At 35.7% G+C, this 16,373-nt stretch overlaps 1 protein-coding gene across 1 annotated transcript in view; it reads right to left on the bottom strand.

Moving 5' to 3' along the window:
* CFAP47 (cilia and flagella associated protein 47) overlaps nt 1-16,373 on the bottom strand; it is a 296,044-nt gene that overhangs the window by 265,810 nt on the left and 13,861 nt on the right. Inside the window, exons 6-18 of the mRNA XM_030456465.1 lie at nt 15,595-15,755; nt 14,607-14,743; nt 13,814-14,046; nt 13,201-13,393; nt 10,679-10,892; nt 10,150-10,302; nt 8,154-8,343; nt 7,951-8,047; nt 6,504-6,720; nt 4,656-4,900; nt 3,524-3,654; nt 2,581-2,703; nt 972-1,103 (exon numbers count right to left, since the gene is read on the bottom strand). Coding sequence (XP_030312325.1) covers nt 972-1,103; nt 2,581-2,703; nt 3,524-3,654; nt 4,656-4,900; nt 6,504-6,720; nt 7,951-8,047; nt 8,154-8,343; nt 10,150-10,302; nt 10,679-10,892; nt 13,201-13,393; nt 13,814-14,046; nt 14,607-14,743; nt 15,595-15,755 — 2,226 coding nt within the window. The remainder of the gene's footprint in view (nt 1-971; nt 1,104-2,580; nt 2,704-3,523; nt 3,655-4,655; nt 4,901-6,503; nt 6,721-7,950; nt 8,048-8,153; nt 8,344-10,149; nt 10,303-10,678; nt 10,893-13,200; nt 13,394-13,813; nt 14,047-14,606; nt 14,744-15,594; nt 15,756-16,373) is intronic.

The following is a 16,373-nucleotide window of genomic DNA, read 5'->3' as shown; positions in this document are numbered from 1 at the left end:
TTTTGATACAGAAACAAAAGAAGTAAACAAAATGCCTTTATTTTCTAGAATATACAGATACACATATTACAGTGAAATCTGGCTTCAAAGAACCATTCATGCCCCTGTGGCATGCTGTATCCAAGATAGTCATAGCTGTCTATTAAAACAAACAAACAAAAAAATAATCCCAAAATTACAGGAAAAAGCAATCTTCTGCGGGCAAAAATAACTTTGCAGTAGGCTGTACCACTAGAATGAACAGTTTTCTCCCACAGGAGAAAGCTGAGTGGGCTGATTAGATCACAGCAGCTGTAAGAACTGGCAATTGTACCACAACACAAATTGCTTGACAGGGGTCCTGGTACATAGTAGATATTAGTGTTCCAAGCAATTTGAAATCTGTTTAAGAAGTAGGAAAAAAAAAAAAAAAAAGGATATGAGATTTAGCAGGCATAGCCACAGAAGATAGAGAATCCGGGATTAGAGTCAGAAAAAGCAGAAAAGATGAGCACCGTGATAGAATTCTTTTTTCCATTAACACTTATCTAACCAAAGAAAAGTTCAGGAACCAAGCACGCAGGAAACAAAATAGGATTAGAAGCTTATTCCAGTCCTATTCTCAAATCAAATCTACTACTAAATCCTTGTCTGAGATGACCACAAAAAGTAGTAAAGACATTTAAGACAGTGCAGTTTCTAGTCCTGCTCTTCTATATGCCATAAAAAACTGCACATTTGTCTACATAATGTTCTGAAGACAATCACACATTAGTTTCAACAGCTTTCCAATGCCTTAACATGAACCAGCTCAAACCAAGAGGCTGATTTGATGCTTCAGAGCAGGACTGAGATCAAAATCTCAAGTTATAGCAGCCATCATATGCTGTAAATTGGAGGTAAAATCCAAACATACACAGATGAGCACACATCTCCACACATAAAAACACAATGTAACACTGAAAAGACAAAGTTCTTCCAGTTTTGAATACCTCCACTCTTGTATCAAAACTCATTTTTGCATTTGGAGTGAAACATATTTTGAGATCAGCGTGGCCTCCCACAGGTACCACCCCTTTAGAAGGGGTGATCATCATTCCAGGCAGTGGGTTTGAATCAAGAACCTTAAAAAACAAATATGAAACATTAATAATACTAAGAAAGGTGAGGGAAGGGGGGGGTGTTTTGTGTTTGTTTCTAAAATAACAATACATTTCTAATTAAATTTTCCTATTCTTAAGAGGAGAATCTTTATAATATACAATGCTAACCTGGACTTAGAAGCTTGAGGCAAAACACAGCTCAAGAAAGTAACAGATTCCTAAATATTATGACTGTCAGTTTCTACTACAAAATAATTTAGCACTCCTGTTGGAAAATTCACATTCTGTTTTATATGTTGTTTTCACAAAGTCATTAAAATTAAAGCTTGCTATCTAGCAAGTCTCCAGAATATTCTATGATTATTTTATTCTATTCTATTCTATTCTATTCTACTCTATTCTATGAATATTCTCAAGAATATTCATAGCATCTTTTCAGTGACAGGTAATCTCATCACTTCTCTTTTTGTCATTCACTGTAAGACATGACATGGGATTCTAATACTGTACAGTAATAATACTAGGAGTAAATATTTGGTTTACCAATATCAAGCAAGGGCTATATGGATTTTTTTTTTCTTCTGATGTAACACAAGCAGATAACTTTTTAAAGCATAGATACACAAGTGAAAATAACAAAAAAAAAATCAGCCCCCTCTTGGCTTAAGAATAATTGCAGAGACTTAAAAGACTGGGTATGCTTCTTTGGTTTCTTATGGATTACGCTGATTTTAATCTTTCGGGCACATACCCGAAAGTGTTGTAATAATACTTGTTCTTACAATGATCAGTGGATAAACAGAGAAGTACAATAAAAATCAAAATAAAATAAACAAGTTTCTTAGGAGGACAGTAATTTATTAGCAGAAATTCTGAGAATGCTTATGATAATTATTTTGCTTCACTAAATGAACACAGATTTATACTAAATTATTCTGCGATCTGGAGAATTCAGGAGATTAGGTTTCCTAGTAATTTGCTTATTATGTCTTTACTCACTCTGGCATCCATCTCACTTCTTATCCAGTTCATCATACAGCCTATCTTCCTCTCAGATGTTAGCCTACCAAAGTAATCACATTTGCTGTCGCTGGTCTGGACCTGTGCATGCACTTACTGGGCAGCCAGTATGCATAGAATGACTATCCAGTTTGCTCTGTGTCTCAAAATATAAAAGCATCTAACCCTTAACTGGTTTTTCATAGGATGTGCCATGTGGGGTTCTACCCTCATCAACAGTTCTCAATTCTCACGAAACTTCCAGAATCTTTTAGACCATCATCACTTTGCTTGTCTGTCAGCCCATCTATGTAACAATCCAAATTTGCCAGAGGGACAGAATTCCTATTCACAAAAATCTTATTTCCTCAGAAAAACAGACAGAAGCTTTAAAAGATATAACTGAGAATGCAAAAATGCAATATGATCTGATAAAATGAACTCCATTCTTCCTCCTCACCCCAAGAAATTAAATATGCTAAAAATAACTTTAGCTTACTTGGAAGTATGCATGATTATATCCTACGTTTTGAAGAGTGGCTGTCTTGTAAGTAGATAATCCCAGTGGACTATTACTGAAGGGTATCCTGTGTTCTATAAACTGAACCTTAGTAGTACCAAGCTATTAAAAAATAAGAGAAAACAAGCAAACTAAACAAGATATTACTAAGTACAAATAAATAATTCAGCCTGATTTGCTTTTCATTACATAATGAATTAACATACTTGTAGGAATGCATAAACTAGATGTATTCAAATAGGCAAACAGTTTTGTGAGACAAGATTTACTCAATATGTTTATCTTATCTAGATTTCAAGTGAATAGACAAAACCTCAGAGATATTTCTGGATAAATTTCAAGACAGACAAAAATATTTAAATTAAATTAAATTTAATAGCACAAGCTCCATGATTTTTATAATCATTTTTAAAATAAGCGTGTGATCAGAACAAGATCCCTCAGAGCTTTTAATATCAGTAGAAATGCTAGTATTCTAATTTACATACGTCCTGGTTTATATATGGCAATTGCCAAGGCTTCAAAAGAAGAGGTGAAAAAAGAAAAAAGCTACTGGGGAAAAGAGAGAGAAAGAAGAGGGAAAAAAAAAACCCCACCATGCACTTGTATCCCTTTAATATATACTACAGATCATACCACCTCAACCTTTGGGTAAACTAAGTGAGCCAAGAACAACTATCACCTAACATATAAGGACCACTAAGTTGTTGTGCCAAAGGAAGCATATAATTCAAAGAAGAAAAAGGCATTTTGTCTTTGTCTTGACTTCCTCAAGTCTTCGGAGCAATATTTTGTTAAACATGTCAAATATTTAAGTCATAAAAAATTATTTTCTGAAAACATGGAACTAGAAATATATTTAAGAAATTGTTTAAAATAACCACACATTATGCTTCTCTAAATTTGCTGTAGTAATCGTTACCTTAGCAAAACATTTCAGGTTCATCGTGTTTCCTTCACGCACACACAAGCTGAATTCTCCTGCCTCTGGAGAGCTGAAGTGTGGATGCCAAAGGACTTCACACTCCAGATCTCCGTAGGCCTCCACAAAGCCTAAATAAAAGTGCACAATTTAAGAGGATACAGCATACACATATACAATTATCAAATTACATTATATACTTAGAAATAACATAAGCCCATTAAAATGAAATTTCTTCCTATTACTGAAGACTAAGTCTAAACTTCAAAGGTCTTCAACAGTATGTTGAATTACATAAAATTAGGGTCTGAATTCTCGTGACAATTGAATAACTTGTTCATTAGAAAGTAAAACACACAGGTTCACTGGTAGTTCTTAGCTATAAACTATTCAAATAGTCCACATTTAAAAAAAAAAATTAACTGACTATCCTTGAAAAATAAGAACTTTGGGAAAGACAATATACATTTTCTTCTTGCAGCTGGGTCTGAACTTATGTCAGCAGAAATATCTTCTCTCACGAATGAGAATGCACCAGCCTCCTGATCAAACCACATGTTGCTACAACTGTGTAGTGCAAATTCAGATCACAGCTATTTCTTTAATAATGGAGATTTACACACTCATGCAGAACACCACCTTTCAAAGTAAAGGTAAAAGCTGATGTCTCCCACACTTCTAACAAATATTGATACATACTGCAAGTAGAGACTAATCCCAAATTGAATTCCATTAGTGTCACACTGACTGTCTACATCAACTTCTTGGCAGCTTTATGGATATAGAAGGTTTAGAAACTTTCCTATCTTAATGAGCTGTATGATACTGCTAGCCACCCTTAAACAGCTGCCTCACTTTTGAAATATCAGCAATGTGTTCTGAGAAAAATGGTTACACCAGCACTGCTGCCTGTATATGCAAACGATGAAGTACCCTGAGTACACACTCAAGGTAGGGCTTATGCAGGGTGTTCTGCTTAATATTAACACTCTGATCTGGTACTGCTTTTGGGATACACTGGTATTGACCCAAATCTAAAACACAATTTACAGCATCAGCTAAATGTTTGTCTTGTATTTAACATTATTGGCATTTAATATATGTGTACACACACTGTATTTGCATAGCATACCTTTGGCTGGCTGTATAGAAAATTCAGTTTCTCTATCTGTGATTATAGGTTTCCAAGTAAATTCAGCAGGACTGTTTCTGCGATTGTACACCCTGACAGCTGTTCTGAATTCTGTCTCTGCTAGGTAGCCAGGAACAGGTTTTAAAATCAGTTCCCTTGTAGACAGCTCCAGTTCAAAAGACACTGCTTTTGCTACTACCAGAACATGCCCAAGGTGATGGTTGTTTATTGTATAATTGAAAGATCTGTAATATAAAAACATAAGTTTTTCAATATTTTTAATGTATTTATTATGCTGTAGTCAGAGTGAAATTTGTCAAATCTAATCATTATAAAGACAATAAAATTGAATGTGAACACATAGTTAAAACTGACAAGAGAAAACATTTCCTAATTTTGCATACAACTTAAATCAGGTCACAAGTGAAATGCATCCCAAAGGATAATTCTCATAGTTGAGACCCAGGCAGTATCAACCAGCCCTCTGCTCACTCACCCCCTCAGCCCCCACTGCGGGACAGGGAGGAGAAAAGGCTCATTATTGCAGACAAGGTCAGGGAGGTTTTCACTCCCCAGTTGTGGTAATGGGCAAAAAACAGGTTCAACTTAGGAAGGGAAAAACTAATTGAATCTACAAGGAGAAAGAGAAGCATGGCCAGATCTGAATACCTTTCCCCCCCCTTCTCCCCGTTCCCGGATCCCTTCCCTGCTGCCTCCCCCTCAGGGCACAGGGAGGGGCAGGGGGGGTTTAGGGTCAGTTCCCCACACGCTGTTTCTGCTGCTCCTTCCTCCTCAGGGGGAGGACTCCTCACATTCTTTCTTCCCCCGCTCCAAGGCGGGGTCCCTCTCCCGGGAGAGTCCTTCAGGAACCCCTGGGACATGAGTCCCTCCCACAGGTGCAGTCCCTCAGGCACAGACTGCTCCCGCCTGGGCTGCACACAGAGTCACGGCTGCTGCGGGAGCAGTCACCTCCTCTCTCTCACATGGGCTCCTACACGGCTGCACAGACACAGCTGACCCTCCCCGTGAGCCTGTGTGGGCTGTGGCTCTATGTCTGCCCACCCGTGACACTTCAAATCCACGTCTGCCACACCGTGGTCCTTCAGAGACAGCCCCACCGCGCTCCTCCATGGGCTGCAGGGGCACAGCTGCCATCTCACCACGGGCTGCGGGAAAACCTCTGCTCGGGCACCTTTCTCCCTCCTGCTTCACAGACCCTGGTGTCTTTGGTCTGCAGGGTTGTTTTTGGTTTGGTTTTTTTTTTACATTTTAGTAGTTTCATTTCCTCTTTCTTGACTATGTTACCCTCAGAGACACATCCAGCTTCCCACATCGTCTCAGCCTTGGGCAGAGGTGGGGCCAGAATTGGCACAACGGGAGCTTCCAGCTGATTCTCACAGGAGCCACCCCTGCGGCCCCCCCTACACTTCTGAAAAAACACAGCACTGACCCAAGGCAGTAAAAAAATACAGCCATTTCACAGCATTAGTAAACTGAGAGCTCCATATTCATACCAGAATGCTAGTAAACACTTTGCCTGTAACATGCATCTGAGGATCTATGCCAGAAAGACCACAGTATTTTCCATAAGATTTCTCAAAAAAACCCAACAACTGTGGCTTTATATAGGCTTTTGACAGGTCAGAGTGTTTTTGCTGTTTTTTAAATCCAAAAAAACTTTACTTGCAAAATTTTGCAATGTAAAACTACATCAGTTATTAAAATATTACCACAATGACAGTAGCCCATTAACACCTCAATTACAGTGATGTTAAACTAGCCTCGTGATTTTTTTTTATACTGCTGTGAAGACAATACATAAATTAAGATAAATATAAGAAGCCTTACCTTTTAAAGATTCCAAGAGTGTCTGTCTCAAATACAATTGGAATATCAGTCTTTGTAAGAGGAGGCACCACCTGAGACAATGGACCCGTCTGCTGCAATTCATCAATTTCAATCTCAATTTGTATCCATATATGAACTAACAAGTTATTGATGATGTACAGTTTTCTGGCTGTTGTAGAATGCACACAAACATCACCAAAATCTATAGTAGAAGGACCTGCAATATATAAGAAATAAAGCTTCAACATTAAAAAGCAAAAGGACGCATTATTGTAAGGAAGCATAACTACTAAAACATTATGATCAAAACATTTTAGTTTCTCAAATTACAGAATTAGTTAGCTAGGAAAATCCCACAGTAAGACAAAATCACACTAAAATTTGCAAAAAAATGCCATGCATGTTCTGTGAATGTTTGCAGGAGTACAACTGAAAACCCAGTACCTACACACCTACATTTATTTCTTAATTCTATGTTAGCCATTTATTAAAATAGAAAAAGCAATGCACTAAACACAAAAGACATTACTAGTAAGCACAAATACTTCTTTTCATTAATCAGATATTTAAATGACTATACAATCAGCAATTCACTGAGAGTTTATATGCTTTACCTATATATTTACTCCCTGAAATGTGACCATAAGGTTTAACAATGATGTAATTTGATGCTGACTCCATTATTTACATACTTTATTTATTGCTATCACCACTTTCTATGCTGGCCTGCAAATTTTAGAGCTCCTGGCCCTACTCAAACATCATACAAAACTTTATGTACTTATTTGATTAATATGCTTCTTACTCTACCTTTCCACAAGAATAAATATCTACATTATTTTAAATATCTGGCTTCACTTAAAAAAAATAAAAAAATAAAAAAAAAGATCAGAAAGAACTGAAAATTTTCCCTTATCTGCTAAACAATCTTACTGAAGAAAAAATGACCTTAAAATAGCTGAATTTTAGTAGTAAGTGTTGTTAATGGATGCTACTCCCCATCTCAGAGTATTCTAATTAAATGACTTTGAAGAAGGATGCTGAGGAAGCTTTACTTTTTTAGGGGATCGCTGTTCATGGTTAATTTCAAGAAATGTTCTGTATATGCCCATGAATCTTGCTGTTTTAAATGCTGGTCCAGATATTATCCAATAACGAGGCATAAGGGTACAAACAGCCCCTGTACTATGCTGTATTGATTTCTCTCTAATAGGCTGTAGTATGAGCAGTCTGTAAAGCAAGCTCTCCTTTTACATGTTCATACTTAATCATACCTCTATGTTTTCTGAGGATTACATTGCTGTAGTTAAACACTACTGTACATATCAAGCTGCTACCAAATTAAGCTATTTTTCTAGCTAAGATAAACATTTATTAACATAAAATGCGTTACTATAAATGTTTCTATAACAACTATATCCATTTAGGAATCAGATATAAAACTTACCAATTAGTATCTGATGAAGCTGTTTGGGAGTCAAAGTTAAACTGCAATCTTCCTTCTCTTGGGTAGAAGATGGCATAGAACTAAACCCACTCCAAATCTGTGACAAACAGGAGACAGCTTCTCAGAGAAGGATAAAAATCATTATGCTTTTTTAATATGGTAAACAGATTATGCTTACATTTCTGCTTAAGAATTTAACTTACTTCTTTGACTGAAGATTTAGAACCAATTGCTGCGAGTTTTTTACTAGTTAATAGGCAATTCTCAGCTAAAGGAAGCATTTTAAACTGAAGCTTCTCCTTGTGAAAATCTGTGACTGAGAGCTTTGGTGACACAAGCCCTTCAGCTGGTTTAAGGCCTATGTTCACAGAATTATTGAAAATATAAAACTGCCTGTAGAGGAGGGGGAAAAAAAAAGAAAGATTATGGAAATCAAGAGGCTTGAGCATTCCATGTTCTACATATTAAATATTTTAAGATTTTCAAACATGAAATATTATACTTTTAACTATGAATATTTCATTAGAAAATAACCCTCAAGTACAGAAAATTCCTTGAACAAGTCCTTAAGTGTATTGTTTAGGCAAGGATAAAGGTCTGTTGTGCATTTGTAGCAACTGCTTATCTAAATAGGCTGCAACTATTATTGCTACCAATATATGAATATTTTATCGTGTGTAACATACCTCTTAAAAGAACAATTAAGTTGTAAAATCAAGCACTTAAAAGTTAGCAAATGCTAAGATTACAAAGGATCCTTCAATCCTACATGCCTGAACTGGTCAAGTTACAGCCTAATTTTCAGAGCAATTAACTTCTCTTGGTCAATGGTCAATTCCAATCCATCAACTTCACCTTCAACTAAGAAATTTCAAACTTCCACAGACCTTACGCAGATGTTTCACACGAAATATTCAGACAATCATTACTAAGTTTGACATTAAAAGTGAAATTCATCTGATAACTGAAATTTTCCTCTCTCTTCTTGCTCCTCATACAATATATATTGAATGTATGAGCTATGGTCATATAAACCACCCACTCTGTAACACTCTGGGTTCACCCACTCTGTAACACTAATTCCTTTCAAGAAAACCATACATCATGAGCATTCATAAAAATAAAATAAATCCAGTTCTTCAGACCCTGTCCAAATCACGCTGTATATGCACACAGAGCACAATAAATTGGGATTAAAACAGCAATCCACTGGTGTGATTAATTTTGAGATAATGGATCCTGCAAACTGATCACTGAAGGTATCAATTCTTTTGTTTTACAGGTTTTGCAGGCTTTTTTTTTCTTTTTTTTTTTTTAAATAAAGTCTTAAAAGTAGTAAAGCTGTCAGTTTTGCTTTTCCATTATGCATGAAGAAGGAAGGGACAACCTCTTCTCACTTGTGCCCTGTGATAGGATAGGAGCAATGGATTCAAGATAAAGCACAGGAAGTTCTACATCAACATAAGAAAGAATGTAAGGATTACTGTTAGGATTACAGAGACCCTGAACAGGCTCCTCAGAGAGGTTCTGGAGTCTCCTTGTCTAAAGACCTTGAAGACCCATTTAGATGCATTTCTGAGTGACTGTGCCCTAGTTCTGGTCCTGCTCTGCCGGGGGGGTTGAAGTCAATCTTCAGAGGTTCCTTCCAACCTCTGACATTATGTGATTATTTTGCTCCACAGCATACCAAGTGATTTTGCAAATTGATAAACTGAAAATGTATTCTGGTAAGGCTGGAAGACCAATACAACACTTTAATCTTATCTGCTACTGTTCACAACATACATCATCATCTAGACACTGAATCTATTACTTCGGGTGATACAGACATACCAGTTGGAAACAGCTGCATTTTACTGTATGAAAGAAAAGGAAATCCAACAGGATAATGTTTTTCCTATTAACCATAATCAACTCTTCTTACAACCAGGCATCTAATCTTGAATTCAAGTTTCATTTCAAGTTCCATACATCTGTCCTGACATTTTAGCCAGACAGAGATCTCTAAATGTCTAAACAAACATTTGAACATAATAGATTTTGAATGTGGTATCAATGAAGGTCCAAAGACCATAACTCATTCCAGCACAGGACAAATGTAGGCTTATGACTGGTGCCACTAAGTTAACTCTGCACATATAAAGACATACTTTTTATGTGAGCCTAAAAAATTTATTTCTCCTTTAAACCCAATCTTACCTAGTGACCTCTTTCTGTAAGCGCCGCTGTCTTAAACTAGAAATGAAGTGTCTGTAGTATTCCTTATGTGCTTCTTTTGAACGTCGTTCACTGTCAGTATAACAAAACTCAGGATCTATATAATTATATCTCTCAGTCTTTGTGAATATAGTCCTAAACATATAAAAAGCAGAGCAGTTTAACCGTATGTATAAAAAGATTCTAAGTCTTAGAATGAGGACATTAATTTCACAACATGTGTATTTCAATTAAAATATTTTAAAATCACATCTGATTATTAATATTTGATCTGTAAAGGCAACAATAAAAATTAAATACTGAAACTGTAATAGCTATATTTGTACTTTCACATAGGAAAAGAGACTCAAAAAATTATGTGCAAGAGGCTCAGTGTTAAGTAGAATGCAATGAATTTTAAAGAACTTTCACTCTTAAAAAGAAATCAGTCAACTGTCATATGATCCACTTGAACCACTATACAGAATATTAAAATATGCCATTTTAAATACTGTATTTCCATAATTTTTACCTGTACTTTTTATTCCACTCACTAGGCCTAAGGCTGGCTGCACGGTCATTAGGAAAAGCAATAAGTGCATCATCCTTACAGTTCCTGTTTATCCGGTGAGTGTGAATTTGTGTTAAGGCTGACTTAAGTAATGCCACAGGTGCTGTATCAAAGTACTGTCCTGTACTATCAGCTACAAAGTGCCCAGTTGCATTGGATATCATCGGTGCTATACCTTAAAATTCAAATAAAACATGTTACATACACTTATACAAGTATTTTCTAAACAAAATTCAAAATGTTCACATTTTTTTGGTTTTATTTATATTGGTTCACCCAGCATCCCAACAATCAGTTGCCCATCCCATTATGTTTTCCTCAGACAAGAAGGAATGTGGCATTCAGACCATTCCAACAACCAACCACATTTCCTAGCCTAGAACAAAAGCAATCTAATAACAGAGCCTAAACCACTATTACGGTGTCCATGCCTTGTCTTGCACAAGCAGAGAGCAGAACACTCAGAGCTGCCTCTGTCACAATACTGTCCACCGTGTCCTAAAGCTTGTTGTAAGGGCAGCAAACACAGATGTGATTTTTGACAAAGAACCCCCAAGCTATGACGACTAAAAAGAGAGCTCAGATCTTTTTAGAAAGCATGTACACAGCGAAGTGAAAAATTATGGCAAAAATCAGGCCACGTTTGCTCATCTCTCCTTACGTAAAAATAGACTTTGGTAATACCACTATAAATAAATTCTTCAACAGCCTCTCCCTCCCTCACCTGCACAAAAATAGTTACATTAAATTAAACAGGCTGTTTTTACCCATTGTAGCCCTATTTTAAAATGGCTACCAAAAAAACTCTGCTTTCCATCCTCCAAAATACAGGAGTCACTACAACTTCCATTACCAAGGGAGGCACAAGAAAGAAGCCACATTCCGGTCCCTTCCCCGCTTCCCACATTACAGAGAGACAACCACATGTCCTCATCCACAGAGACTGGGAGAAAAGGAAGTTATAGGAGTCATCTATAGAAGGCTTGGAAAAAACCCACACTTTTCCTCCACACTTCAATGAAGCTTAAAAATAAAAGAGAGACATCAGTAGCCTACAGAGTACAGATACCCCTCATAACCTCTTTATAAACCTGCAAATAGGAGCAGAATGGGGACATCAGTAGAGCAAAAGTATTAAGAGGATTAAGAAGAGCTGAAAAAGCTCACATACTACATTAAATCTTTAATCCACAGAACTATATTTTAACTGTGCTTTTGAAAGAGAAAGACAGCAGAAGTTCTGGATTTCAACGATAAAACACAGAAATTTCAAAATACTAGTTTCTCATCATTTCTTGATTACCATGGATGCAAAATACTTTCCTGAAAGTAGCAGTAATGTCCAGCAGCATATCAAACACTCCAATATCTGTAGAAAGGTCAGCATTTTACACTGACTTTCCAGTTACTTCCCTTTTTACATTTCTAAAATACTCTCTTTGGAAAAAAATGGGTATTGTCCTCCTGGTTCTCATTATTGAATACACCTTGCAGAATCAGAATCATAGAATCATTTTGGTTGGAAAACAAATTTAAGATCATCAATTCCAACAATTAACCCAGCACCGCCAAGTTCAACATTAAACTATAGAATAGTTTAGGTTGACAGGCCATGTCCCTAGGAGGCACAACATCTACACGTCTTTAAAATATCTCCAGGGATGATGACTCCACCACCTCCCTGGGCAGCCTGTTCCAGTGCCTGACAACCATTTGGTGGAGAAATTTTTCCTGATATCTAATGTTCAAGTGACCAGCAGTCAATTAATTAATTTGCAAACTTCCCTTCTTGTCCTTCCCAGGACAGCCCTGTTGCCCTGTTAGTACCAGCAGAATGTAGGGCATATTGGATGGTAGAAAAAGCTACATTTCCCATAACTGGTTGGTGACAGGCTTTGTAAAGTTTACTGTAAAATGGTTGTTCATGACACACAAGGAACAAACGAGGGACAAATTATTGTGTATCCTGAAGGATTCTGTAGCATGGGATTCATAACATGGGAAGAATCCATGGGCACATGGGCAGGTAGCCAGCTTATTAACTGGCAAATTCATCTGGCAGAAGTAACTTTGAATCAATAAAGAATACCCTGATCTCTTTCATAACTTCCTTCTGCTCATTATCAATCTGCCTACTTACACCTGAAACATATTGACAAGTGTAATGGTATCATTGCTAAAACATTAAGCTTTTTTTTTCTGATATATGAAAGTTAAATAATCATATGATGAAAAATTATGCTTTAATATTTTAATTTTTTTAACTCTTTAAGAGAGGGCTACCATTTTTTTAGCACTTGTTTTATACTCATGGGTAAATGTCATACAATTGAGCATTCGTTCACCTCCCAAAGAGATATTAATTTTTAAAAAGAAAATTAAAATAGGGAAAAATTCTTTAAATATACTAAAACTTTACTTTTAAAACACCTTATTACACAGTAACACTTGTTCACGTATTCACTTTCACGTATTTATCTTACCAGGATTAATTTTGAAGAGAATATTTTTCCGTTTAGATTTGCACACACCAATAAAGCTCAAATATTTTTGATGAAAGGACTTCATTTTTGAAATGTGTAAATTATTTTCCTCTAGTCTTGTATCAATGATATCAACAATTTGCTTCACTTTAATTGTTCCTATTTGATGTGGAGAAAATGAAAATATCACATCCTGCAAAAGAAAAGTCATTATGAGACATATGAGGCAGAAAATCAAAGAGAAAAGTTTTGAGTAATTCTCTGTTTAATTGAATCACTTCTCACCACACTTCTGAGATGGGTGTTCACACAAAATATTGAGTATAAATCAGTCAAGGCAGCAAAATATAAAAAATATAAGGCCAGGAAAAACCTGGAGAAAGTTTCTTTAGTACTAGATTTTTTTTTCCAATTTTAAAATAATACTTGTCACTTCTGGAGGACAGGAAAGAGCAATAAAAGACTCTACAGAAGAAAAAATATATTTATTTGGCTGATATTAAACATCATGGCTACTTAAATGAAATTGTTCTGGGTTTCTTTCAAGTATTTACACCACTGGCAACTGTAAAGTAATATTTATATCTACATAATCTGAGAAAGATATAATTACCTTTGCAGATTTCTTTTCTATTTTTCCTTTTTCAGGATAAATATTAAAATGAGCAGTCTTCTGGAAGCTGAATGTTACTGGAAGGGACTCAGATTCATTTTTGAGTGTGCAGAGAACTTCTGTTTTTTCACCAAAGAAACAGTCCATAAACTTAATAACTGGTCCTGGATTAAAAGTTAACAGGACAGGAAGCCCAGAACCTATCAAAGCTAACTCCGTGTGATGGTGGTTCACTGCATTAGACAAACAAACATACAAAAAAAACAAACCAAAAAAACACAAAACTAAAAACCTTACACACCTTTTAACTTACAAACAGAAAAATTATACTGTAGTTGTATTGTTATAAAAACAAAATAATATCTTAATACAATGTGATTTATAATGCAGTTTTTTATCAAGTTGAGGAAGTTGAAGACAAACCAGTTTTCACTAGAAAAGGCAAAAAATCGGTACTACCAACATGCTGGAGACTTGCACATGGCTGGGGTTTTTTATGTCCTCCAAATATTTCAATTTATAATTAAGGTCTAGTTATACACTACCAGCAGGTGTATTCAAAACACTCAATATTCCCCTTCTTTCAACTCACTGTTCAAAGAATTTTTGGTGCTAAGGCATTAGAGATGTAGGTCATAACAATTTATTGATATTGATATAAATAAAATAAGCACAGGTTTCCTATGAAACTGTTAAGATTAAGAAATTTAAAAAAACAAAAACCAAAACCAAGATTAGTTCTATCTGCCATGTATACATGTTTGCTGGTAAGCATATATTTCTGATTACATACTTGTGTTTCCTGTGGCACCACCATCATTGAGGGACTGCAGATAAACATTTTTACTCCCAACAGCTTCAAACCTCAGAAACAGTACATAATCTTGCTTCAGTGGTGAGTAATTCTCTCCAAAGACCCATTCTAATTTTCTGTAAGAGTCACAGTCTTTAATTACAAGATGGAAAAAGGGAGAAACGACACTAAACGCCAATGCACCAAAAAAAAAAACAAAAATAAAAAAAAAAATCAAGGCTTTTTATTCATGATGCAGCCTGGCTTCTTTGATCTTGGTTACAGCTTGAAAAATTATCTCTGAAATTCCTTGCAGAAAATGGAGCAGTAATAAATTTAAGTTAAGCATTCTTATCATACTAGTCATTTGATATTTCTAGTCTTACAACAGTTTTCTACACTAATTTTACTTGCATAACAATGTGTTAGAGAGATCAACTAAGAGAAAATGGCAAAATGCACATTTTCTTTTCCTTAGCTAAAAAAGCTATGTTCCTTTATGTTTACTTTTTTGAAAGTGGAATTAAAGCTCTCCAAAATGTTTCAGTCTCTTGGTGATGAAATATATATATTCTTTGATAATGCTGGACATAGACTATATCTTCAAAAAATAAGTCTGCAGTTATTAAAAAGGCATTTAATTTGACACTCAACAATCTTCAGAGATTAAGCATATTCAATGGGAGCTGCAATAAGTCTCCTTGTCAAAATCTAATAAAATTTTCATTCTCACAAAAGAAGCTGATTCTTGGTTTGAATACATCCTTGATGCATTATAAAATGCATTCCAGATAATCACTTCAAACTTTGCTTCCTCATGTGTAGCACCATACCAAACAATTACTTTTATCACACATAACTACAGAAGTCATTCAGAAAACAAATTGTGGGCACATTAACTAAAAATTATTTTCTCTGACACACTCCTTTGCAGAATACTTCAGACCAACCAAGTTATGTGTGTGGCTAATTTGGAGCACTCACTCACTCTGGACTAAAGCGCAAGGTAACCAAAGATTGCTCGTAAGGCAGCAGCGTTCCTTGATTGGGAGTGCACATGATCAAGGTGGAAACATCTACATCTTCTGTTCTATTTTTGAGGCTTAAGTCTTGCAAAACAGCATCTGCACTCTTCTGAAGATCTGTCCCCTAAAAATATTTAAAATGTGATAGAGTTAAACCAGTTCCGGTTTTCCTTTTGTCTTGGCTTTGGGCTTTTTTTCCTATACATATTTCCGTATCTTTCACAACAAGTAGAAAGACTTAATTAAATAGCACTGACATAGTTACTTGTCACATGGCCAATTAAGCTAATTTTTAAACACAAATTTCATGAGAATGTTTTGAATTCCCTTTTTAAAGATGATGCTCGACCACATTATTTTCTCTGAGAAAAACAGGTGAAACCACAGATGCTTAACATTTTATAATACCAAAATATATGTTGACAACTCCTACTGAATGATGGTGTCAGTAGGTCAAACAAAACCACCCAAGAAAAAAAAAACTAAACACACCCAGGGAACATACTTTACATTGTTAAGGTCAAGATGTCTCATTGTGAAACAGAAATTATTGAAAAACTTACTTCCACAGTTAAATTATAGTAAAAAAATTGTCGGTGTGACAGAAGTTTCAGAAAGCCTATTCATAAGGCAATAGTATGACATAGGAACCACTCAAGTGGTTATTCAAGTTCAGAAACAAAATATGCAAAAGTAGAAATGAAAACAAGCTTTCAACTAAAATGAAAATCAGAACAGTTCC

This window comes from Calypte anna, chromosome 1 (assembly GCF_003957555.1).
Source record: "Calypte anna isolate BGI_N300 chromosome 1, bCalAnn1_v1.p, whole genome shotgun sequence".
Lineage (NCBI taxonomy): Eukaryota > Metazoa > Chordata > Aves > Apodiformes > Trochilidae > Calypte > Calypte anna.
The sequence above is the reverse complement of the archived record's forward strand: the minus strand, read 5'-3'. Positions and strand labels throughout refer to the sequence as shown.